Source organism: Scomber scombrus, chromosome 9, assembly GCF_963691925.1.
Source record: "Scomber scombrus chromosome 9, fScoSco1.1, whole genome shotgun sequence".
NCBI lineage: Eukaryota > Metazoa > Chordata > Actinopteri > Scombriformes > Scombridae > Scomber > Scomber scombrus.
Window position 1 is genome coordinate 14,026,461 of NC_084978.1, and position 26,859 is coordinate 14,053,319.

Below are 26,859 nucleotides of genomic sequence, written 5' to 3' on the forward strand. Positions count from 1 at the left end.
ATTTATCAAAAACATGTCATCAGATAATAACAGTGTAAACATTTAAATATTTGTAAATGGGAAGTTGTGAGGGTCCAAAAAGACTTTCAGTTGCCTCAGAGATATGTGGTTGGGTAACCCTGTTTAGGGTTGCAGCTGTAGGCAGATGTAATGTTCCCATTAGGAAGTGATGCTAACCGTGTGTTGTAATTTGGCTAAAAATGACTCATACCTGAATACATGCTCTGTGTTGCACTTTGAGACTAGCGACTACTTTGTTATCCACATACAGTGGCCTGCTCCATTCAGGGTTAACTGAAAGTACTGTTGTTGTTGTTTTGTTGTCGTTGCCTTAGAAAAAATGTTATCAACACACCATTTCTGTGTAACTGCCACTTATTTATGTGTGCCAAAAAATAAATCTGTTATGGCCTAATAGGCTAAAGTTGTGGAATTCGCACAATTTCGCACAAATTTAATTTCTGGTAGTTTTATTAGATGTAATTTCAGCACCATGCACTGTTGTAGAATGATGTAACTGTGCTGTAACAGCACAGAAGTAACTTAATGGTTGAGATTTAAACCGGCTGTGTGTATATTTTGTTATCTATACATTTGTGAAGAATCATGTAAATATTTTTGATGCAAATTATGAGTCAAAACTTTTGTTAAAGGGCCAAATATATTTTCTGCAGGGCCGACTTTGGCCTACTGGCCGCTGTTTGCATACCACTGGAGTAGAGGATTTACACTGATTTGGTCCAGCAGCACCTTAACGCACCACTAGATGTCACTCATTCCAACAACTTGGAAAAGAAGCAAACTGAATCTGATCAGAGGAAAATTTAACTATGAACAAGAATCAGATCATAAACTGAGTGATTGATCACTGGTGATGATGTCATCTAACAGGTTATCTAAGGATTGTGCATCGGGCTTACTGTAAGCGTGTCGGTATTACAGTATCTCAATAAAGCTGGGCAGGTTTCCATGAAGGCGAGGCATGTGAGAGGGGAGGGGGAACACATGTCACGCTCTGGAGACGTATTTTGGCCAAACTTCTGGAAAATTGACATGAAGTAAACAATCTGCTCTTGTCACATCTGCACTTCTGTCTGTCTGTGGGTGTCACTGCTGACTGCTAGGTTCAGACAGACGGGGAGTGTCCAGCGACTGGATGTAAAAACTCAAGATCTGCACTTTGATTTTTGAAAAAGAAACGACCGATTTTTGAGGTGTCATTATCCGGGACTATTACTGCAACTTTAACTGTTTTTTTTAATCTAAAATCCTCCCCAAAAACTGTCATTTACATGACTTTTCAAGTCGGCCACAACATGGTGCATAAATATGGTGAGTACCGTTAACATTTCGTCTTCATCCTGCTCACGTGTCAGAAACTTGTTGTTAAACTTTTTTTTTTAGGTTGATGGCTACTCCATCAAACTGTTTACATGGCTTTTCACTTTCCCACTAACTAATCCATCGAGGAAACAGGAAATTATTGTATTCCTCATGGAATGAAAAAAAAAGGTAAACTAAAAGTCTGTGGGACTTCCGGGCAGCAGCTGGAGTGTTTTCAGGTTTTTCTAAATGTTGAGAGAATCAGGTAGGAAACTGTGAAGCGGCAGATTTACCTCCGTGATGTGCATCATCATCATCATCATCATCATCATCATCATCATCTCTCTGCTGTGTTCCTCACCACCCACAGGGTTCAACAACCGGCTGTACAGTCGTGCTGCATAAGTGCAACACCTTTAATGTGCTCTGCAGGAGCGTTTACCAGACAGTCAAGTGCTGCATTTTTTCTGGGGTCGGACGGTACCCCAGTCAGTATTAATACCTATATTTGTGGGTCTATTTAACATTGTGTACATGATAGACACAAGTGAAGCTGTAGCATTACATTTTATTGTAAAAATGGCAGAAATTTACCAGTGTAATCTTGTCACATGTGATTTTCTTGGGGTTTTGGACAGTTGGTTGGACAAAATAAAACATTTAAGGCTTTTCACAAGGGCTTTAGAACTTGTAATGTGCATTTTTCACCATTTAAACTATTAATCATGAAAATAATTTTTAGATAGTCAATAATAGAAATGATGACTAGTTAAAGCCCAAACAGATTTGTCCTCTATTTTGTCATATTATCATATTCTGCGCAATATAATAAATGTTAACTTTAATTCTATAGTTTCAAAGAATATTATTAACCCAGGACTGTCAGCATGCATAGTTTCTTGACTGCCGTTGTCCTGAGACATGTGTTTATGTTGTGAGGCAGATACAGATCGGGCAGTGGAGCTGCTCAGACAGTACCAGGCCAACCTGACCAGCCCAGACGAACAGGCCCTGAAGACCAATGTGGGCAAAGTGTCCACCATCCTGGGAAGCCAGCTGTTCCAAGCCCTTCTTGGTAAGAAAAACATTGTAAAACTGCCTGTTTTAGAGAAGAGAGTCTTTCATAACTCTGCTATAACTTTCATCACATCAGGGTTTTTCCCAGAGTGGACTTTTAAAATAACTTTTAATGCAAACGTGCCCTATTTGAGTTTTTTTCACTCATAAAATATCATTCTTTAGTTTGGTATACACACTCTGATTTGTATTTTCTTGTGATTGACTACAGGCACACACAGGATGTAGACAGGGTCAGGTTGTATTAATTTGTATGGGAAGTTAACTGAGTCTAAATGTTTCCCAATTAAGTCTTATGAAAGAGGCCTTTCAGTTCGCCTTACAAAGGTTTGCTGTATACCCCCCTCTGTACTCAGATTGTAATGAAATCCCAATAAAGGCACACACCACCTATCTATATAGTGAATTGTTATTAGCTCAGACTTCTCACATTTTGAAAGTACACTTCTTCCTCTGACTTTGGACCATCAACAACTTGATGATAATATATATCATGCAAATGATACTTGCGCAGAAAAACCTGAAACTGTTACTTCACCACAACCAGAAAGAAGTTAGTCATGTACTTAACTGGCTGATGACTAAAAACATATTACCAATCCTGAATGAAGTGTGCATAGGTTCACTATTATTACTGTATGTGTAAGCGGTTACACCTTCATGACAAGTTTAGGTGTTTGGGAAAAGAGTTCGGGGAAGTGTGTGTGAACCTTAACCTCAGTTCATTTTAAAACAAATAAAGCACATTACTTCAGTTTAACCAATTGTGGGTCTGAGTAGTTGTTCTAATTACCAAAGCCATGTTATAATGATGGTTGCCCATTATAATGATGCTGCTCCTGCTGACCCACTACTGTGGATGTGAGGGGGAGGGGCAGTAGTTAAAGAAAGACAGTCTAGCAGCTTTACCAGTGGTGTTTACTGAATGGACATGAACACACTTTGATCATAAATCTTTTTATATATTTAATACACTTTGCACCTATTTGAACAGAGAATATATCTCAAAAAATATAAATTCATTGATTATATTAAAGTTTATTGTGCAAGATGAATGTAAGTTGCTTGTACAGGATTTGTCAATGTGTTTTTTTTTGTCTACCACAATGATGTCATAGATCAACACCGCAAGAGGTAGTAGGAAGCAATTTTATGTATGAGTCCATATTTCAACACCAAATATGGTGCAACAGGTCTTCTTTTGCAGAAGTGAGAAGTGGCAATAGAAGTGAAAGAAGTGATACATAATTTGTGGCTTTATCGTCAACATGTAAACTTTAAATATATCATGAGACAACGGGGTATTTGTCTGTAAGTGGTCATCAGTTACTGATAATTAAATTACAGGAACTGGAGAAAAAAATCCACTACAGGGAGTAAATAATGGAAGCCAGACACAAACTCTTGTTAGCAGTAAGTGATGAGTAAAAGTTACATGGACCTATTTACCTTATTCTGGTTCACCGATTGTCAGTTGCCAATTTTGCGTTGAACCTACTAAAGTACTTGTATGTTACTAGCTCACTAGTTGTGACAAACCATCAGAAATATCACCTGACTGCAGTTTTCCTCAGCCAAACAGAGAGCCTCAGTGTCTTTTAGCTCACTGATTTAGTTTTATTGTCCACAACTTTGCTGTTTTGACTCACTCTCATCACCATAGTTTAAAGTTAGTGATTAGCTGGTGAACATAGTGGAGCATTTAGCAGATGAAGAGAGAGCTCAATATGTTATGTGGCAGAAATCCACCAAAAAATAAATACTTATGCTGCTCCGTGTCCACTGGATGTGTAAATAAGCAAATGTTTTTAAAAGTATTCATAGGTATTTGTACATATATATTGTTGTGTTTACTAGTTGTTTTCCCCTTGTAGCCAAAAATCAGTTAATCCATACATATTTGTACAGTAAACTTGGGTATCATGGGTCTTGCCCTGAGTTTACCACTCATTGTTAAAATGTCTTTAATTTCATTGGTGACATTGAGGTACAAATGTATATACTGCCTGAACACACCCTTGCCTGTAGACTTTTGATCAGCCCTCTAGCCTTCAGCCCTGCAAAGGCTCATATTTTGTAGGTCATGTCCACTGAAGGACATGGCTTATGAAATATTGTAGCTACTGTGTTGATAAAGGACACCTCAGCAGGACAGATAGTTGTGAGTCCTAAATCTGGACCTTCAGGTTTATCTAAGTTCAAGAACATTACACAAAAGTTTAAATGTCTACTTGTTTTGTTGTTTACATTGGTGATTGCCTCATATCTAGTGATTACTGGTATGTGTGATAGGTAGTAATAGGAACAAATGTATCAAATTAATACATTTTTTTCAATAAAAATAATAAATCATTGTTGAAGTCCCAAGTTGGAAATTAAAAAAAATCAGGGGTGTGAATTATTTAACGTTTCGACAACAATAATGCATGGAGTAAATATAGACGATAGCTCTGGTTCTGCAGTATCATTTGTGATACTTAAAAAAACAAAAACACAATTTTCCTTTGTAAGTCCAACAGTGTTACTGAAGTGCAATGCTAATAGTATATAAAGATGAACATAGCAAGGTGTGATGTCACCAATTAGTTTGTTTTGGAGCCAGTATGAGCAAGGACCCTCCAAATAATTATTGATTCTCAGACTGGAGCAATAATTTCCTAAAATGGCCACGGTGTGTTAGTTTTTAGCAATTGAAACCATAACGCCTCGTTGGGGAAAAAATCATTGACGTAGTATTTCAAGAGAGAAGTTTACACTTTTTGAAAGAGAGTCAATCTGAGCAAGCATCTAGTGGTTGTCTGTGGAATTCCACTTAAAGGTACTTCGGTGTTGGCTTGAGTCTCAACCCGTGGTAGTTGCCGCTTGGCTAAAGTACTCTACACTTGAGCACAACACCAATTTGATGCTTCTGAAATCAGAGTTTTTCCAATCACAGATCCTTAAGTGTGTCCAAGGATGTTATTATACCTCTCAACTCCTGCGAAACTAACTGATATAAAACTGTCCTTGATCAAGGCACAGATAACCTTGTAGCTCCTGTGTTTCCAAGGGACTGTCTCTCTCTCTGAAGGTAGCAAGGCCACAAAACACACAGTTAAGTCTTGTCCATTTCCCCAGTGTTGGTACTGATTTGCATAATATGTTGAAACAACATTTTTATTAGACATTTGCATTAACTCATGTACCTCTGCAGAATACATAAATGTTTTTAAAGATGTATTGATTTAATAGCTTGATGCTCTTAGAAATTCAAACCTAGTAACTATTGACATCAGATGTAATATACCTTGTAATATATTTAAGTGAAGGAGACTCAGAGAGGATTAGGTTTCCAAATCAGGATTCCAAACATTCCTCACAAAGAATGTTCAATCAGGGCCGATCCTGAGGCGGACAGGAAAATAAACTGCTTTTGGCTGCCATGCCGAGCCTCTTCCACTACTCTACTGGATCTCTGGATCATCTGCATGGAGTGTGAGCATAGACAAAGAGGTCTGCGGTCAGTGTGTCTCAGGTGCAGGGCTGATGAGGCTTCGCCCTTCATTCAACATGTGGTTTTCATCATGGCAAGGCAGAAAGGAGTAGCAGCCGCTTCACAGCACTAACAGGAATACAGTGCAGTATAAACATTAGTCATCCCCTTATACTCTTCTGTTGTGTTTGCTTTCACATGCTTGAGGCCGTGTGAACCGGTTCTGTTTGGACCAATATGTTTTGTCACTGTGATAGTTGGCTGAGAAGGAAGTATTCAGATGAAAATGAACAAAACTGAGTTTTCTGATATTAAAAATTAGGGAGATCTTCTAAAAAATACAGTCAAGTATTTGTCTTTATGCAATTTTGCTAATTTTGATGAGCTATGGGAAGTAAAGAGGTGGTTTTCCCACCATGTGGGAAGGTTTGGTACTGGCCACTTGATTGGATGTCTACATGGTTGCACAGTCACGAACAAAGGTTGCCTTAACTGTGCATCCACCCTTTTGTTCCAGCATACAAACATGCAGTTGGAGGAGGGGGGGTTGGACGCCAGGAGTTGGGGCACACATGCAGACAAACACACGTTAAATTACAGAGGACCCTAAATTGCTGGGGAATATTTTATTGAGGCAGTGACAAGGGGGTGAATTGTTTGCCCTGCCTTCAAATTGTGACCTAGTTTTCCCTGAATGTGTTATTCTAGTGAGCTGTGGGTTGCTCATCATCATGTTAACAATCAGGGGCACATTCTTTTTTTGTCTGAATCAACCAGGGAGGCAATAGAGATATGACTTCAGTCCAATTGAATAGGCACATTACAAATAGAAGAGGCCTATAACACACACACTAATCCTGCCTGCAAAGTTTGTGTAGGGCAGGGAGAAGGTGCTGGAAACCCCCTATGACTGTGACAAAAAGGCACAAAGCTTTGACCAGGCCGACCTAAAATAGTCCCAACATCAAAAAGAGATCTTGAAATAAGTCTTGTGAAAGACACTTCTGGCTTGGATTATGTATTTTCTTCTATGGGCAGGAATGTATGTGGTCTGTGAGGGTTGGAACAATTCAGAGATTTTTTTTTTTTGGAAAGTCACAGATGTTAAAAGAAAAAGAAACAACTTCTATACTTGTGCAACTGTGACTTCAGAACACTTTGAGACCTGAACTGAGCATTTTTTCTGTTTTGTTACCTCTGCCAGGAATAGATAAATGATGCAAATAGAAGTGTTAGTTGTGTGATAGAAGCGAGGTGTCCAAGGTGCAGCTGAGGAGCAAATCCTGTAAGACTTAACAGATGCAGTATTTTCAAGACTTATTTAAAGCTTCACTAATTAATATTTCATATGGATAAAGGATTAAAGGACTACTTGTACGTGGAAGAGGTCACTCAAAGTGACAAACTCACATTGAATTTTCACCTGACTCTGCAGTTTACCTTCAGCTTTAAGAAGCTTTATAGCATCTTTCAGATCATTGTTTTGTTTTTCAGACCTGCAGCTATACTTTTTGTGTACCTTTTTTCCAGCAGTGCTGTATGCTACCTGTCCAGAACCAAACAGCAGATGGACAAAGTTAGCAACCAGGTAGTGAACATAATGGAGCATGTAGCTGCTAAAAAGACAGATATTTCCCCTGAATAGTTAGTAGTGGCCAAACCGAGGCTAGAAGGAGAGTGAATAATGGACCTACATTAATCAAGAGGACAGACACACAACTCAAGGCAACACATTTGCAATATCAACTTCATTAGGTGGTATTTTAATGTTTTAATGTTGTGTTATATGCTCTTCTGCCTCCAAAGGGCAAACATATCAGTTAATGCAGGTTTAAGGAAAAAGATGGTAACCAAAAACTGAATATCTTTATTTGGGTCATGCAGAAAGATGGCACATGGTTGTTATTCATTTTGCTCAAAAACATACATTTGTGCTGAGATTTAAAATGTTGTATTTGAATCATGTTGCAGTTGCATATATTGCATTATCTGTATAACAATTATTTTAAGCTACAAACAAAATAAGCGTGTATTCATACCCATTTCAACTCAGAGATATTTTTGTTCTTGAATCCATAAAACACACAGTGACCCCTCCATAAACAGAGTTGTTCACTGTGTATCTGAAATAGTTTTATATATTGACAAAAAGGAGATTCAGGTGTGTATTTATGTGTATGTTTGTGTGTCAGTGCCTGTAAATGTGTGTATATGCGTGTGTGTGCGTGTGTGTGCGTGCGTGTGTGTGTGGTCCAGGTATTCCTCATGTTGTGGGGACATAAATCTGCCTTATGGGTACAAAAATGTAAATGTAAATCATTCATTTTAGGTTGAGGACTTAGTTTAAAGTTAAGGTAAGTTTAGGGTTATGTTAAGGGTAGAGTTAGGGTATGGGTTAGGGTTAGGATAAGTGCCCAGGAAATGAATGTAAGTCTATGTAATGTCCTCTGAAATGATGGAAATATGACTGTGTGTGTATCTGTATATAAGAGTTTGTGTAAGTGAGGCTGCTCTTTAGTGAGCCGGGCAACAAACTCCTCTCCCACACATGGCTTCACTCCTCCACATTCAGACACAGTGATGAGTCACATGCTCCATTCTTACACTTTTGTTCTCACATTGTCTTCCTGGGCCATACTGACTCTTATCTCTCTGTCTCACACACAAAGAGTGCAGAACTTTTGTTGAGTCTCTGTTTCAACAATAGCTACACATTACTAATAAAAAACATGTTCCAGTTGTATCAACTTTCCACATGTCCTTCTCAAATGTTTCTCATTGCCCGCCTTGTCCCGTCATTGAACTTTGGGAAGTGGATGTACTCTCTGGTAACCTCTTTGTGTCAACAGAGCAGTTACGGGGCCCTACGTGTGACATCAGCAAAATTGTCCCAGTGCATTCTCGTCAAATGACTGCCACTCAATAGGCGTCCAAGGGACACAGGCGTGTAATGACCCAAGAGGTGATGAATGGAGATGAGGAGAGAAGGGAGGAGAGCAGAGGAGCGCAGTCAGAAAAGAAATGGAAAACTTTACAAGAATGGAGGAAGACTTGAGAAACATGCTTAGACATCAATATCAATACTGTTACTGCTATGTGTTGCTTGAGAAACAGTGACGTACACTTGAGGCCCAATGTGCATCCTTTATAACATGTACAAAATGTTAGGGCCATATTCATTTGTTATTGTTTGTTATTGATATTTTTCCTACTTTCATCCACTTGGATTATTTTTCACTATGGCTTTCTACTGCTGACACAATCACCTAAAGTTTAAAGCATCATCCCTTAACCATTTACATTTTTTATTTCAAGTTCAGGAAACCAACTTCCATTTGCTCTACATGGCATTCAAATCAGAGCATGTAACAGGATATAAATGGGCTACTTTTCAACTAGGGGGTGCTGTCTACATTCATTCAACATGAGTAGGAGCTCATGTACCCTCACCCTAAAATGGAGCTTCAAAGCAACTGACTGGAAATGACACACAGGGTGTGATTAATCTGTTATTCTAAAAAGAAAATCAAAAAGTAGAGAGATGGTGTTTGTGATGAATGTTTTTTAGGATAGTATAATGTGTGCTTTCTAGACTCGGACTTGATGATTTACTCAGTCAGTACCTGAGTCATATAGTTCAGCAGCAAAATAAGAAGAACACTTGCAAATATGGAGACATAACTTCCATGTAAACAGATGACTCCCACCCCAATGTTCGCACCCAGTGCAGCACAGAGGAGAGCGTATATCTCCCAATGTGCCCATGATTGATTGGTGGAATAATCAACCAGACCAGAATAGTCAACTTAAGATAGCAGAAGATTTATGATCAATAAACATTACTGAGTAAGAAAAGCTTGCACATCAAATATTTGTAATGATCCAAGTTAAGACAAATAAACAGCTCATTATTTTATGTTTTTTTCTCACAGATATTCAAGAGTGTTACGAGGTGACCTTGCAACTGAACACGGAACAAAGTGTTGTGAAAGAAGACAGCAGGCAGGATGCGTGGGAGGTAATTTTCCTGCTTCACATTATAGATTGGTGAAAATATGCAAAGTGTTTACATTTCACACGTGCCATCATGCATCGCCTCCTGGCTGCACGAAAGGTTAGTCAGCGGCACCCGCAAGGTGTCACTACCTGTATCCCTCACACTCCTACATGGACTTAAAAATGTTGTCGTGAGTCACGGCGGCTCTGACTTCAACCCGGTGAGTGTGTGTCAGGCAGAGGAAAAAAAGTTAGAGGGATGCATGGGTAGCGAGAGAAGAGGAAATTAGACAGAGTCAAAGGAGCACTGATTACCATTTGCTCATCATCAGTGGGCTGCTCTCATGAAGTCCGCCTGTCCTTTCATTATATGTAATGTTCACAGTCACATGGTTATTTAGAATATTTTTAGTGTATAACACAGAAACAGCAATGATTTATTTTATATGAATGATTTAAGGGGGAAGCTGCATGTTGTGTACACCCAAATGTTATTCAGAAGTTTATTAAGAGGCATCAAAGAGCTCAGACTCCATGTTTCAGCAAGTTAAATATCAATACATCCATACTCTGTGGTTGAATACGGATCTATTTTTCATAGTTTCATGTCACAGATCTCCTAATAGTCTTTGGATGGGTAGGAACCCTTGACTTCACATCAATTGTGTGATTTAATATTGCCTCATAACTTTCCTTCAGCTATGCCAAAATGTTAATGAAATTGATCTTTGGCTGACTTCTATAGCCCATTAGCTGAATGATCTTTGGCCTGGTTTTAAGCAGAGATTAGAAAAGCGCTATAGCGTCTGCTGTATGTGTGTTTGTGTCTGCTTATTCATCTGCACACACAGTGGTGCAGCCTCAGGGGGTACAAAGTTATCACACTGACGAAAACAAAAACATAATTTAAATTTCGTCATAAAACTTAAAAATTTAATTTTTTGAAAATTGAATGTAAGGTACAGCAGGCGCAGCACCGCCAAGCCTTTAAAATATCAAACTGGAATCTTCCGCTGAAATAATTGTATCAAATTAAAGTTGAGAATCGGCCTATAATATGCCTCAAAGGCTGTTATTCGATAACAGGAAGAGCAACAGTTCATTTCCCAAAGCTGTTATTTATTATACAGGAGGGAACAATATGACGGGAACAATATGACGGGTATTAATAAAACTTCTGGTCTGCATTAAAATTATTTATTATTTATGAGTGCAAGCATGTTACACTATTAGCACTTCCTTTCAAATTTACTGTAACACCACAGAAATAGGAATGGGCAGATAGTGTACGTAGGCACTTACTTTGCCTGTGGAGAATTGGAGTCTTGGTAGTGATGGGAAAAAAACAAAACTTTCAACTCAAAAATACTTTAGAGGTGAAAAGAGCCCACTAGAAAACAGTTTTAAAGCCTTTTCTCAGTTCTAATGTGTCACAAAAGCTCTCCAGTGAATAGAAATACATCTAGAGACATTCAAAAAATGTCTTGTTGGGAGAAGTCCTGCCAGTAACCATACCTGCACAGACACTTAACATGGCAAATCTTTAGTATCCCAGTTTTTGGGTGGGGTGGAGCCAGCATATCACAAACATGAGGCATTCAAATGATCCAGTACTCAAAAAGTTCACTCACTGTTGTTAAATGTTTTCTTCTTCTACAGTAGCTGCAGAAGGGGAGACCAAAGATAAACTGTTTCCACATTTTCCATCATTTCATCCTTTTATCTTCCCCCTTCTATTTTTATATTTATGCTGATCTGCTAATTTGTAACATTGATTTGTTATTTTGCACCCAAAGTTTGTGCTCTGAAAGGGAATCCCCCTTTCTTTGACCCCTTTCAAATCCTTTACGAATTAAAGGATAACTTCATTGTTTTCCAACCCAGACTCTGTTAATGTTGCGTGAAAGCATTTATGCATCATCACCCAAAGCTTTGAGAAACTATACAATTACTGCAGCTTTTTTTTAACTTTAAATGACAGTTAAAATTTTCTTCAAGTATACGTTGATAAAAAACAACAACTCACATGCCCATTTGGACACTGAAATTGTTTAGTTTTTCATTGGTTACTACTTCTACTTGCTACATAGATATCCCTTGTTCTGCTTTTTAAAGGTCAGCTGAAGCTAATTTGAGGTTTAAGTCAGAGTTAAATGAATAAAGTGGATATGTTCCAAATTTGTAGTATTTATAGTATGACATTTTGTACTAAAAAGCTATTACAAGTAAAAAGCTGTAAACTCTATATAACACTGCATTGCATAATAAAGTGGCCTATATTTGACCATTGATCACTGGGAGAGCAGCTGGCTCTGTACCTCAGTCAAAATGGTGCTTCAGTGGTTTGTCCATTTTCTATTTGGTCATTGAGGATTCCCTCATGGGTCACAAACTGGCACCGTGAATGTAACAATGTCAACCTGACAGACTAAAGAAGGGCCTCACATTTCTAATCCACTTTCCAGGCAGAGTCTCCAGTGAAAAGGGTTAAACAGGGACCAGGCGGCTGTGGATTTGACCAAGACCCCTATATATTTGGTTGATGGGATTTATACTGGATTTAATTTTCAACATTTTTAGTGGTTCAATTGTTTATTTATACTGCTTTTTGGTGGCTCTCAAATTCATAATATAAAGGTGATAGTGCAATTACATAATTTACGCCCACCACGAGATAAAAACTTCAATCTAACATTATTCCTTCATGCTTAGCAACCCCTCCCTCCAGTCAATCACTTAATGGCAATATGATTTTTGAAATTCATGAGCTAAGTGTGAACTGGATTATGTACGGTCAGTTGAACAGGGGAACTGCAATAAACTTGTAATTTGCTAGACTGTATTAAATAAAGGGCTTAATGCAGGAAACTGTGTTTTCCAGTTTATGAGTGCTCCTCAACACAGCAAGCTTGAGTGAGTCACATTATTTTCAGCTGAAAATGGTTCTCATACATTTGTAATATTGTGTAAAGGACATATTAGAGAACATAATTATCTATTTTCTGGAAAGTATGGCAAGACTTACGACCCTTAACACGCTGGATTAGTCAGTTTTATTAACATATTAAGGAACATATTAATCTATTTTCTGGAAAGTATGGCAAAATTATGACCTTTAACATGCTGGATTAGTCAGTCAATGACTGCATGAATTGCTGCTTATTGCGGTGTCATCTGTTCTTAATTTGTCATTCCCATAAAAGAAGACCTAAACCACAAACTGTGACTGTGGCTTGAACTTTATTCTGCCATCCTGAACTCTTCTCAGAGCATTTCTGTGATCCACCCTGTCTAGCTTCTAATTCGGTGCAGCATGGCTCCTGATCCTTCCCCATCCTCTCCTCTCCGGATCCCAGCTGCTTGCCGGGCCCATGCAGGCACAGTCCTGGAAAGAGAGAAGCTGACGGAAGGATGCAGCAGTCATAGTGGGAAGTTTGAGAGAAAAGAGAGAGAGCTGCTTAATGGACACCCAGTGAGGTGCTCATCAGTATTCTAGCCATGCTGTCACCTGAGTGGAGGATGGGAGGGAAACTAAATGAGTCTGCAAATTCCTTGATTTGGTGCAGAGTAGCAGGTGAGAGTGGACAATAGCTGCTTTAGAAAAAGAGAAATGAAAGAAACTATAGCACTTTATACTGTTTTTAGTAAACTAATTGAATTTGTAATTAAATATGGAACTGTGTTTTAATTGCAAGAATATTTGGATGTCATATTAATTGAAAAAAATGAAAACATTTAGTAAATTGTAATAAGTAAGTCATGTGACTTGAAAGTATTAATTCATGGACTAGTTTTAAATATGTCTGCATAGTTTTGTATATGCATGTTTGTCCACAGTGCAAAGGGCGTACTCTTAGCTGCAACTATTAGACAGAGATCTGGCTTTCGCAGTGTCAGTTGACCTGTCTGTCAGCGCTGCCATGTGGAAATGGAGCTGCCAAAGAAAAATTCACTTGTTATCACAGGAGTAACACACAGTATATGTGGCCCTTACCAGTGTGAAAATACATATTGTTGTGAGAATGCTGTAAACTTGACATAGATTTAAATTTAGTGGTTGATTTTTTTTGCTTTTGACTCTTTCTGTTGATTGATACCAGGTACAGCAGCCTGCATGCTCAGGAGGGTGTGTGTTTTATAGAAACACTTAACACATTTGTCCTTTGGACTTGGGTGCGAGAACAGCTTTCATTTTAACTCTACCAGGAGAGAACACACCGCTTATTTGGGGTATCATTAGACTGTTTTGTGGCAACACTTTTTGCAACTTTGCACCAGTGATGTCCTGCTCTAAAGGCTGCCCTCTGCTGTCAGTTAAGGGTCTTTGTGGTCTAAACTGTGGCAATGATCTCAGTGACTTTCAGGTACTGTAGACTCTGTGTGCTCATGTCCATGGTAAGTAGACTTGTTTCAGTCACTGCATTGAGAAACCTTTACCTGTCAAAGTTTGACAGGTAAAGTATTAGTATTAGTTTTGATCTACTTCATACTTGCTGAATTGATATGGAGTGAAGTATTCACTACAATTCTGTGCTGCTTTGTCATCACTGTTTCCACAACAAATAGCACTGTGTTGTGATTAATGGTTGATTTCCAGAGGTGTAAACTGCAATAGTTATAGGTTATTTTTAATTATCCAAAGGTCTTCTCCTTTCACCACAGGTATAATTTCTTTAGCCATGCTCTGACATATCTTTTGGCACTAGCCTCTAATCTTTTCCTTCCCCCTGAAAATTGCTGATTGTTAAGTAACATTTTAAAGGAGTGTGACATTTTGGGAAATGCCCATTTGCTTTCTTATTAAGGGGTAGATTGATACCTCTCTCATGTTTATACTAAATATGAAGCTTGGGCCAGCAGGCTGTGCAAGATTAGCTTAGCTCTCTCAAAAGAAAAAGTTACAGCACATAACTTCAGGTTAAACCACAACTTTTTCTTTTTACACGCTAGTTTATTGAGCAAACCAAATATAATGTGTTAATTAGTGTGCTTTGGGGGTGCTGGTAGGCAGATATTTATACTTACATTCACTGGTATTCAAATGCTTACCTCTGCTGTCACTTTGTCCCATGGACCAGGAGGGGGAGGAGGGCGTGTCTCGGGTGCGAGTGACCAGCAGGAGGAGTCCTCACAAAGTGGAACGAGTGTCTGGCGTGGTGACCCGCTCCCATGTCGACATACCAAAGGTAAGTGAGAGCAAAATGCAGCAAGGAGTTTCTCAGGGGTCTCCTGAACCATCTGAAGTTCTTCTTCAAAGGGCAGCTGCTGCTCATGGAAGCAGATACTAATGATCCGGATGATGCGATGATTACACATTTCTCCATGAGGGTTTAGTGAGGCATTACAGAGAAGCCATCACAAGCATTTGGAACATTTTGATAATACTGAGACATGACTAAATCATAACCCAGTCCAAGAAGCCCCGGATTTACTTCTAGATATTTGTTTAATTTGTTTGATTTGATGAAATCACACCAAGTGTGTACTACTAGGAAATGCTAATATTTCAAGGCAAAATACATTGCATTAATTCATTTTTTTTCATTATTTCAACACCTCCAAACATAATTAGCATCTCTTATGTTCTGTTATGTTCAAATAGACCACAGTAATTAATAATATTTAGGCATTTTATAAATATTTTGTAATCACTGTCTTGGCCTTCTGCTGTAAAACACTCATATCCTAAAGTTGTAGTTTTTACCTGTTACCTACTGCTAATATTATAGTTGAAAAGGGACTTATTTGACATTTTGGAAAATAAACTTGTAGAGAGTAAAGCCATGGCCAGTAGCTAATTAGCTTAGCTTAGCATAAAGACTGGAAACAAGGGGAAACAGCTAGCCAGGTTCAGTACAAAAGTAACAAAACTTGCATACCAACACCTTTAAGCCCACATGCTACATGTGGTGTGTTTACATAAAAGAAAGTATAAATAAACAGCAGTTTTGGGCTTCTTTTTTTTCATACTTCAGATTTTGCAAGTTTTGTGTGTTAAATGGTGATTTTTAGAGATGCTGGTAGGTTGGATTTTGTTGGCTAGCTGTCTCCCTTCTCTTTATGCTAAGCTAAGATCTGCTTGCTCCAGCTTCATATATGGCATACAGATATTAATAAGCTTTGAAGGCACTAGTAGCTGAATTTTGTTACTTTTGAACAGAACCAGGCTATATGCCCCTGTTTCTACTCGTTATGCTAAGCTAAGCTAACAGGCAGCTCTCTCCAGCTTCATATTTAGTGTACAGATATGAGAGTTGTAGCTATTACTCTTCTCATCTTACCCTTGGCAAGGAAGCAAATGAGGTACTTCCCAAAATGTCTAACTATTCCTTAAAGGATTGTGGTCACCATGAGCAACAAGCAGAGTCTCCTTTTTTCATGATGGAGACATGTCTTATAGGCTAGCCATGTTCTTAGCACTGTTAAAGGCCTTGTATTTTCACATGCCTTCCCCATTACAACACGGCCAGTGGCACATGGCTGCACAGTGGCCGCAGGCGTTGGCTTTTCAGCTGAGCCCAGAACTAGTGCAAGTGGTTTGACGGAGGGGGGAGATGGGTGGGTGGAGGCGTGAGGATTGGGGGGCTTGGGAGGGGTAAAACGGAAAGGGGATGCAGGCTGTAAGCACATAGATTAATTGTGCTTGTATGATAATGTCTACATAAGAATACAGTGACAGTACAGGTTGGCTCTCTGAGGGGAGCTGGTGTGGATAATATGGAGCTGTGTGTGTGTGTGTGTGTGTGTGTGTGTGTGTGTGTGTGTGTGTGTGTGTGTGTGTGTGTGTGTGTGTGTGTGTGTGTGTGTGAGAGACCCCGCTATCACATGAAGGAGGGAGGTGAGGGGAGCTGAGGAAGGGCAGGGAACAGGAGGGAGGCAGTGAAAGGGATAGAAGAAGGGGGTGTAGAGAGGAAGATATAGTGGGGGAGGCTGGAGAAAGAGAGAGAGAGCAAGGCAGCGGAGAGGCGAGGGCCGGTGCAGTGCAGAGCTGGAACGGACACCCAGAGCTCAGCCTTCCTCGGGTTGCCATGGAAACCACATTCCTCCCCCGCCTGCATCCCTACAGACTGCTCTGACTCTCTTTCTTTCTCTATCTATCTCTCTTCTCTCTTCTCTGTTTTTCATCCTGTCTTTTTCATTCCTCTTTTAATTCGTGTCTGCACCCCCACCCCCCCACCCCTCACTTTCAGCTCTGCTTTTACACCAAACACACATTGAGCACATTCGTGATGATGCAAACTCAGCAAGCACTGTGATTTCAGATGCCTCGCTCTCTGTACCAGGCTGAATGGGTAATTACACAGAGTTTATTTTGCATTCCCATACACTCATGGACACATAAGCACTTTGTTGTTTTCTCTGCGTCTCTCTATTTTCTTCTCTCTATTTTTACTCCCCCTTCTGTTCAGCACCATGCTTCAGTAATGCCCCCTCTAGTCATTGCATTTCTGCCCACACACAGGGCACCTTAGCTCCTTTTCTCCTCAGTTATGGCGTCTGTCGTGGACATACAGCACTTTTATCTTATTCTGTCAACTGCTTTCACCCTTCTGATGGTCTGCCGCATATCTCTTAACCTCCTTTTCATAGCTCTTTTTATTTCTGTATCTCTGCTTTTATAAAATCCACACTTAACACTGTTCCTGATATGATCTCCTTTACTCTTGCCATCCTGCATTCCTCTTTTCCGCTCTCCCTCATTTCCCTCCATTCCTCCTCTCATTTTCCCTCCATGTGTGTACTTCTCTCTCTCATTATTCCATCAGTTGGAGGTGCTGTGTTTGGTATGTGTGGTGGAGCAGCTGTTCTCTGCCACTGAGGCCTATTAATAGGAGTCTTAGTTGTGTAGCCTTTGTTTTCTGCATCTGCATCACTTGGAGTGCGTCGTAACGGCTCCTTGGCAGGTTTCTTTTAATCTTTCAGTACAAAACTGATGAGTATCTCTCTGTAACTCACCCAGTCATTTTTCTCAGCCTGACTGGCTTCCTTTCTCACGATCTCTCTCCCGCTTGCACATGCCCTCCCTAATGCACATTCACACTCACGGACTTGCACAAACACCTGTACAAAGGTTTTACTTGTCATGTGGTGGCAGCATTAAGTGTAAAGATTTCACCTATATTTTAGCCTCTCAGTGTTTGCCATTGGTGCAAGAAACACATTGATTCTGCTAAGATGTAATGATGACTTATAAGTCTTGCTTCCTCACCCTTTCTTGCAGTTAGTTAAGGCTAGAGTAGAAAAGCTTAGTACATGTTGATATGGAGCTGCCTCTTTAAGACTGCCTCACTACCGACTTTCCTTATATGGCTCTGCATCCGATCAGGTGACGAAGGACTAGTCACATAGCTTCTCTGAGAAATGCCTAGAAATGACTGAAAAGCTCAATACATGGTCTGTGCAGTGGTTGGGGGTTGTAATGGTCATTACGATAGCATGTGTGTGTGTGTGTGTGTGTGTGTGTGTGTGTGTGTGTGTGTGTGTGTGTGTGTGTGTGTGTGTGTGTGTGTGTGTGTGTGTGTGTGTGTGTGTGTTACAGGGTGTCCAGGTGGGTTTATGTAATAAGGACTGTGCAGGCTGATGCTCAGCTGATAGTGTTGGGGGTGCTGCAAGGCAGGATGCAGAGAAGCATCTCTGTTGAAAAGCACAGGATAATTCACTCGCTTATGCCATAAATCACAGGTCCGTCTTTTTCATTTGTCTACAGAAGGTCAGAGGTCACTGCTTTCATTTCACAAGATAAATCACCTAATGCCGCTGATCCGCATCTTTCCAGTCCAAGCTGTTTAATTGGGCACAATATTTATCAAGGATCGCACACACACAAACACTGCTCATTCATTCATTCAGTGATGCATGCATGTATGAGGTGAATGTCTGTTTTGTTGCATTTTTCAAATTGCTTTGAGTCTTACAGGGTTGTTATTGTTCTGTGTAAACTAAAACAAAATCATTGTTATTGTATTTCCCAGGATCACCACCATCATAGCACTATTATTTTTACATTGAGTAAAAGTCACATTGTAAGAGTGTTACAATTACAAATTTGCAGTTCAACCATGCCCTACTGTGCATTATAATTTGTTTCTATAATAATGACACGTTTCTCAGTTTCCATTAAATATGTAAAACATCTTTGTCCACATTTTTATGCAGAAGGCAGAAACAGGACAGATCACTTTGTGGCTTACTGTTACCTTTTTGTTGTTTAATGGTTTTACATCTTACTCTTATCCCGTTTCACTGATATCTGTGTCTAACCACCAAAGAGTTCCAACAATAACTGAATATAGTTTTTTAGGCATGGCACAGTGTGTAATCTAATACAAGCACGCTGCAGATGACAAACTGAAAAATATTTGCTTAATTGAGTCTAGTCGAAAACAAAAAGTTAATGTAATATTCACAGATTGCTTATTTATGACAGGGTCATGGTATTAGATTAGATAATATTGTACTAGTGTTGGTTTTATTGCACCCTTGTAAGCTTGCAATTTCACATTACCAGCAACTCACTGAAATATTAACTCTTGTAGAAATATAAGAAGTTTCGAAGCATCAAATTTCTAACAGAAAAATCTGCAAAGTAATGTAGAAAAATGACATGTGTAAGACATGTACACCAATACTATGTTACCCTCCAGGATGTTTCTTAGCTCTGATTTGATTAGCTCATATTAACTTACTGTATTCCTTTTCCTGCACTCTATATCTCTCTTCTACAGAAAAACAACAATTGATATGCTTTATGAAGACCCACTGACATTTTTATATATGTTTTTTATATTATGTAATATTTAAAGGGAGAGGTTTCTTTCCCCTAGAGGTATTATAGATATGCCTACATATTGCAGAGTCCACAACGCAGATGTGTATGAGTGTATTTGCATGCCCACCCATGACATATTAGTGTTGGTTCAATGCTGCACAGTCTTTCTCTGTCCATCTCTCCTGCCTTTATTTGCTTGCCATTCCCCCATCTTGTGTGCCGCACAAAACATTGTACAGTATGTTTTGTTTTGTTGTTTTACTGCAAATCCCCTGAATGTACTAAATTGTAAATACGATGTGGACACTATATAAGAGCGACAGAGTAAGGCTGGGGAGGAGGGTTGCAACATGTGCTCGGTCATGTGTGCTGTGATCGATATGCTTACATGGTCCTTTCAAGCCGCTGCCTTAAAGTCCCGCCTCACCACTCTGATTGGCTTCGGCGGGGTTTGTGGCTGCATCCTGCAATGTAACTTGAGGCATTCAGTGGTTTCTAGTCTCTGTTTAAAAAATGCCCAAGTTTCTCCTGATTTTGCTCTCTGCCTGGCAAATCTCTGTAGGTTAGAGTGAAAGAATATCATTTAAAAGAAGTGAGTTACTGTTGCATGTAATTAAGTGTGGTTGAGCCTGCTGTGTGTGCCTCCTGGTAGGGCTGCAGTGTGCCCTCGCCCTGAAATCCTGCTCAATTAAACAGGAAGGTTGCACTAATAGACATTCATATGCACCTAATTTGAAGACTGTATGTCTTATATGCTAATCAGAACACAGAGAAGGCACTAGCATTCATATATGAACCCTGTAACATGCAGACTATGTACAAATATACTCTCTCCCCCATGCAGACACACCCAGCTCACCCATTCCCGTCACATTTCATTAATAATGCATATGCAGGGTTTTAATGGCGACACTGAAACATTCCCTCTCAGTTCTCTAAAATATGAACCTTCACTTTCAGTGTCAGGATGTTTTATATCTAGCTGTGATCAACCCACAAATAAGCATGCAAAATGGTTTATAGGCAGTCCTATCGCATTACTGCAAATATAACTGCCACAGATACATGAAAGCCATATAGTCTCTCTTTTTTTCCCCCCCTCACACATTCTCACTCTCAATCTCTTCCTCCACCCACTCGAAAGCCCAAGCGTGTAATCTTGTTGGTTTCGTACACATGTGTTGATGTCATCATTGTGAATGTAATGTGAATGTAAGATATTTCCCCTATGGTTCTTAAACGAGGCTTCAGGAGTGCAGTTTTCTCTCTCAGTGCTTATTTTGACCCAATCCCTGCACACGGGCAGGGCTTAACAATAAAAATAATTCAGCAGCAGTGCAGCTTGCCAGTAGTAATACTAAAAAAAGGAAGAGGATATCGGATGATGTAAAGTAATGCAGCATGATTCAAAGGCATCCTCTGATGAGAGGCAGGTCTAGTGATACCCAGGAGAAAAGGGATTTTTTCATCTGCTGCACCTGCTCCATTGTGAGATTATTTACAGTTGTGTGCTGTGACACAGAGCCTGAGGTTGCCAATCATCTAGCACAAGGAAGCTGTTAAGTCTGCAGCTGAACTAGAGATGACCGTGGAGGTGACCAGTGACCAGTCGGAGGGACAGGGGTGCTCACTGTTAGTTGGATTTTGGCTGCATTGGTCTGATGAAAAACATGGATTAGACTCACAATTAGTGGATCGGTGTTTTAGGGTTTTGATTGGCAAATTGAAGAAATCCTGATCTTATATTTGTAAGATGTCAAACAAATCAAGAAATAAAATGTTTTTATTGTGCCTTTATTTGAGAAGTAGTACATTTTCACCCAAGGCAGGCAGCAGTGAGGTTTTAGATGTTGTGGCCCCTTTAAGAGCAGCTAGTGAAGCGCTCAGTGCTGTTGGTGCTGCTACTGCTGCTGATGGCAGCGCTGCCAGTTGATTGGCTGTGGCTGTCAGGGCTGAGGTGCTAGAGGGATGCTGCTACGTATCTCTCTTCCCCCCTCCCTTCCTGCCTCTCTCTCTCTCTCTCTCTCTCTCTCTCTCTCTCTCTCTCTCTCTCTCTCTCTCTCTCTCTCTCTCTCTCTCTCTCTCTCTCTCCCTCTCCCTCTTGCTTGCTCGCATCCCTCTGAATAATCCACATCTAGGGCAAGCTGGCTGAGAGGCAATCCAGTGCTCAGCTCCTCTCTGCAGGCTGAGAAAAGAGACAGAGAGAGTAAGACAACGATTTTCAACGCAGGAGGAAAAACGTGAGATTTTGACCAAACTGGAAGATACCAAGATTTAACAGAGGAAGATTTTCATCTGCGGATATCATTTATTTATACATATTGTTTATATATCTATATATATATTTGTACACACGCATATAGATATTTATATATATACATTTATCCCTGTACATATCGGTATTTGTGCTTGTCTGTTTATATTAATATTTTTATATGTATTTGTGTGTGTAAATATATATGATATATAAACAAAAGAATATATATATATATATATATCTATGAATTTATATGCGTATCACTGTGAACCAAGAGAAGCAAGAGGAAATTTCTATCATCGGGGCTGGTCTCTGATTGTGTGGTCGTATACAATATTTTGAATATTTCCTTTTGATTTTCTACGTCAGGAGGACAAAGACTACATGCCCATTTTGTATTTTTGTTTTCCTGTTGCTGCATCCCGTCCCTCTCAATCATCTCTTTTTTTTACATTCGAGAGGAATAAAGCGGAGGGCGACAGGATTTGACGAAAAGGGAAAATCTGTAGAAATTCCTGTGATTAGTGTTATTTCCATCGGCATTAGTGCTCTGTGAGCCGATCACAGCGTGCTCTGTGAGATCTGAGGAGGCAGCAGAGACAGAGTGCCACGCCGCTCAGCTCAGCGTCAGCTCAGCCAGCACAGCCAGCATGCACAAACACCACCACTGCTGCAAGTGCCCAGAATGTTATGAGGTGACCCGTATGGCTGCCCTGCGTAGGATGGATGCCCCGTCATATGGAGGAGACTGGCAGGCTGAGCCCTATGGATACCCACCTGGGTATGGGGGAGGCCAAACCTTACCCCCTCCAGCCTCAGGGGGAGGTGGAAGCATGGGAGGAGGAGGGGGCACTTTAGGGAGAAGTAAGGGCAAGATTATGTCTGGTGGGGGCCCTGGAGGCCCCAACCCAAAGGGCCAATCCAAATGTGGCCCCAAAGTAAACGGCAACAACTCCAGTGGACAAGGAGGATGGTGGCCTGAATGCACCTGTACCAACCGGGAGTGGTATGACCAGGTAACTTATCTTTCTCACTTACAGTAGTAAAATAGCTCAGGCCTGTGGGGCCTAACAGAGGGGGAGTGGGATCTGACGATCATGTATCAACTGCTAAAGCTGTCGGTTTACAGAAGGGAATTCACATTTAGCATTCTTCTCAAGCCCCCCTTTTCAGATTGTGATTTGTTGACTGTGGTTCCTCTGTTGGTAGCGGCAGGGTAAGGAGAACAGAACAGCCTCCGGTTTCACTGCACACTCATGGAGATGATCTTCATGTTTGGATTTGATGCAGATGACTAATGCTTATAGATTTAACACACCTAGTATATGTCGTCAAAGGCTTACGCCGATGCAGCTACCATAGACCAAAAATGGTGCATTTCCATTCATTGAAGCACCACTGAGATGCAATTATTTTGCATTATCTCTTTAAACAGGTAGTCCAACATTACACACTGACTTAAGAAATGTACAGTAGAGATCAAATAATTGTAGGATTGACTCTCAGTGGAGGCAGAGTAGATGAAGAGGTGATGAAATCGATCACTGACAGCAGTTCCATTCTTATTTATGGCCTCCATTTTTTTAGCAGAGAGCATTTTACCCAAAAGAATAAGAATATAATGAATGTGTCTTCAGAAAAATAGAGAATCAGCAATAATCTGTATCTAAACATTGGCTGTCATACATGCCACACTGTGTGAATGAAACCGCTTCTTTACATGCGCTCCATCTTGCATCTATTATCTCCATTTATTTACATGTATTTGTAAATTACAGTTGATAAAAGGTCAGAACAGCTTCAGAAGCACAGTCTTTAATTAAGCAAGGTGCATGTATGTGAGCATGAGAGTGAGCTTGGGTGGGGGAAGGGTAGCTTGGTGAGCATGAGATTCAAGGAATGGCTCTTGCTATGCATGAGTATGTGTCTATGTAGTCTTTGCAGCAGGAAAGCTGCTGCGTTGTTCGTACTTCCTCCGTTCATGTCCGATTGCATGAGGCAATAGGAGGAAGAAGGTGAGAAGAAGCACAGGGGTAAAATGGAGGCTGAGTTTTCAGTGGCAGAGTGGAAGAGATCCCCCTGAGCTGAGCCCACATATGAGCCGTAACCTGGTTGATATTACCAGATTACTACAGCCAAGGAGAGGTTTTAGCTTTGAGCAGGCAAAAAAGAGATTGACACTTTCTTTGAGCTCGTGTTGCGTTAAAAATCCATTGCAAGCCTTTTCTTATCAGCTGCATCCAGGCCAATCAGGCTTATTTCATGTTTCACACGTTTGAAAGCTCACAGTAGATGTGATTATGTAAGCAATTATTGTCTGATTTTGTTCTCTCATCAGAGTTACATCCTAATAATTCTACTGCTCATTTCAACATACAATGAAGCAAATTAGTGTCTACTTGATGAAAAAGATTTTTTCAACCGCATTGTGATTTATGTTTTGTCTTATGTTGTTGAAATAGCACAGTAAATAGATAAACCACTCATGATAGCATCCTCTCTGGTCTTATCCTTTTCAATGATGCTTGTTTCCATTGCTGTATCATACAAATGTGCACCGCACAAAAACTCTGTAGAGAAAATATCCAACCTAGCATTAGTAGTTTCCATCCAGGAGTATCTACCGTACATGCACCATGAACAACAGAATAATAAGAGCTGGAATTACAGAGAACGAATCAGAGATGACGATGGGGGGGTGGAGGGAAGCAGCATTCAGTGAGGTGAAAATGCTAAGGTTGAAAAAGAGAGAAATAAGCCAATAAAGGCAGGCAGCGGGCCTGGAGAGGGGGAGGGGGTTATGTAAGAGGAGGCAGTTGGTGGTGCTGTCAGAGAGAGAAAGAAAGAGAGGGCCTGACACTGTGGACAAGCATCTGTCCCTCCATCTCTTAAAAACTGGCATGTGAATGGCCAGTATGTGCACCCCGTCCTATGAACAGGCTACAGCACGGCATGGATGAAGATGCACACCCACCACCCCCACCCTCCCAGCTCTCCTCAGTCACCGTTGCTCATCCTTGGGTGGGAAATGTGAAAGCTACCCCTCCTCCACTACCTATACACAGCCTGAGAGCAGGGCAGCAATAGCTCACACACACACACGCCCAGCGACACACGTTATATTATCTTACAGCTTTCATAACAACTCAGGTTTTTGGATGCTAACACAATGAAAAAGCAGCAACCTTGCACAATCGTTCAAAAGTGTTTGAGCTGGAGGTTTTTTATAGCTGGATCATTGACATTTTAAATGGCTCGTGCAGCTATGAACATTTCATGTACGTCTCAGGGAATTATAAGACAAGATGAGCCATAAAGATGCCATTTTTACAAAAAAAAAATTCACCCCTCTGTCATCTATTTACAAAACGATTGTGTGACTTTTGTCAAGAGCTTGCTTTGTTAATTATGGATGATTCCAGTTGGGATTATAATAACATTCTTTAAAACAAGAGCTTTTGAATTTAAATCTGAGGAAAAGTAGAGACCTCAGTCTACTGGGAGCTACAGAAAGCTCCCTCTTCCCCCCGCGGGCTCCAATCTGTCTTTGTGTGTTCTCCAGCTCTGTGGCTATGATGGCTTTAAACATTAATTGGATTTTACTTTATTTATTACCATCAAGATTTTGTCCAAAATGCTCTGCCAGAGCTATTGTTTACCACAGGCCTCTGTAGTGGCAGTGGTGTGTTAGATTAATGCACAGGCACGGTGGGCGTTCCATGTCGAACACTCCCATAGGTGATTACGACTCGAAAGCCTTCAGACCTTGATCAGAAATGTTTGTGTGTGTGTGTGTGTGTGTGTGTGTGTGTGTGTGTGTGTGTGTGTGTGTGTGTGTGTGTGTGTGTGTGTGTGTGTGTGTGTGTGTGTGTGTGTGTGTGTGTGTGTGTGTGTGTGTGTGCGTTATAGGTGGATGTTTGCCCTGTGAGTATGTGCGCTTGTCTTTTACAGTCACATTGATTTATCGGTGTCATTGGTTTGTACATCTGTCTGATGAGATCTTGCTTGGCCAGATTTGATTTGCCATTCCTGTAACAGCAACCCAGAGTATTAACGGATGGGATTTACATGTGCTCCATGTCCAAATGTCTTGAGCTGGATCCCCTACTGTGATCTTGAAAGGCTCCATCTAAAACCTGGAATATTCTCATCAGATCAAGAGAGATTTATCTATGAGCTTGTCTCAGGGAAGAAAAAAAAAGAGAATCAAGAGATATGTGATCTGAATAAAATGGCACTCAGCATATCCATACATGCTTTTTAAAAATCTGGTATGAACGCCATAATAGGTGACAATTTCATTACACCTCCAGGTGTAGTTCCTGTCAATACATTCAGTCCACTCTGACACACAATTATGGCATGGTTGTTTCAAGTGCTCTATTAAAGAAGAGGGTTAAATTTGCATACTTAGTGTAACAGATTTCATCTCAGCACTCAATGGCTAATATTTCTTCCTGTGATAGAAAAGTCTTGATGAGTCAATTTGGGGTTCCCCTTATAAAGATGACCAAAGTAAATCGTTTACTAAAGGGTAAACAGTGATAAAGTTTACTCGATGAGCTCTACAGACAGAGAAAACTTAAGAATGGAGATAATATGAAGACATGTTTGCCGATAAGATGTATGGCCTGATGTTATGGATGGAGCTGCGCAGGCATTCTTCCATCTTCCCTGCCCAATCATACATATGAAAGGACTTCCCCTAAGGCCAGACAACCTTGACCTCATGAAATAAGGACACCCTGAAAGATTAATAGTTGTCTTTCAACGTTTGTTGTTTATTTAGCTTCACAATTTTGGCCATAGATCTCCTTCACATCACAAATCGCAGTAAGATGTGAGCTGCGATTTGGTCATGTTTCTGCCAGAAGTGTACAGACGCGGTTTTCGGTTGTTGTCAGATCAGGACAGCGTCCCAGGTGTGGGATAGTTGTTAAATGGGAGTTTTCAATTGCAATCTTA

The 26,859-nt window shown here is 40.3% G+C and overlaps 1 protein-coding gene across 4 annotated transcripts in view; it reads left to right on the forward strand.

Annotated features, from left to right (window-relative positions):
* The first annotated feature begins 1,085 nt into the window (after nt 1–1,085).
* The window catches only part of dlg3 (discs, large homolog 3 (Drosophila)), a 79,539-nt gene continuing 53,765 nt past the window's right edge, over nt 1,086–26,859 (forward strand). For 2 of the 4 annotated variants that reach the window (XM_062425924.1, XM_062425925.1), the window contains exons 1-2: nt 21,325–21,877; nt 22,264–22,910. In XM_062425924.1, the coding sequence (XP_062281908.1) occupies nt 22,545–22,910 (366 nt within the window). In that variant the 5' untranslated portion in view covers nt 21,325–21,877; nt 22,264–22,544. Of the gene's footprint in view, nt 1,333–2,266; nt 2,399–9,804; nt 9,891–14,946; nt 15,055–21,324; nt 21,878–22,263; nt 22,911–26,859 lie in introns of those variants that run through there. The other 2 variants (XM_062425926.1, XM_062425923.1) reach the window with 2 other exon arrangements.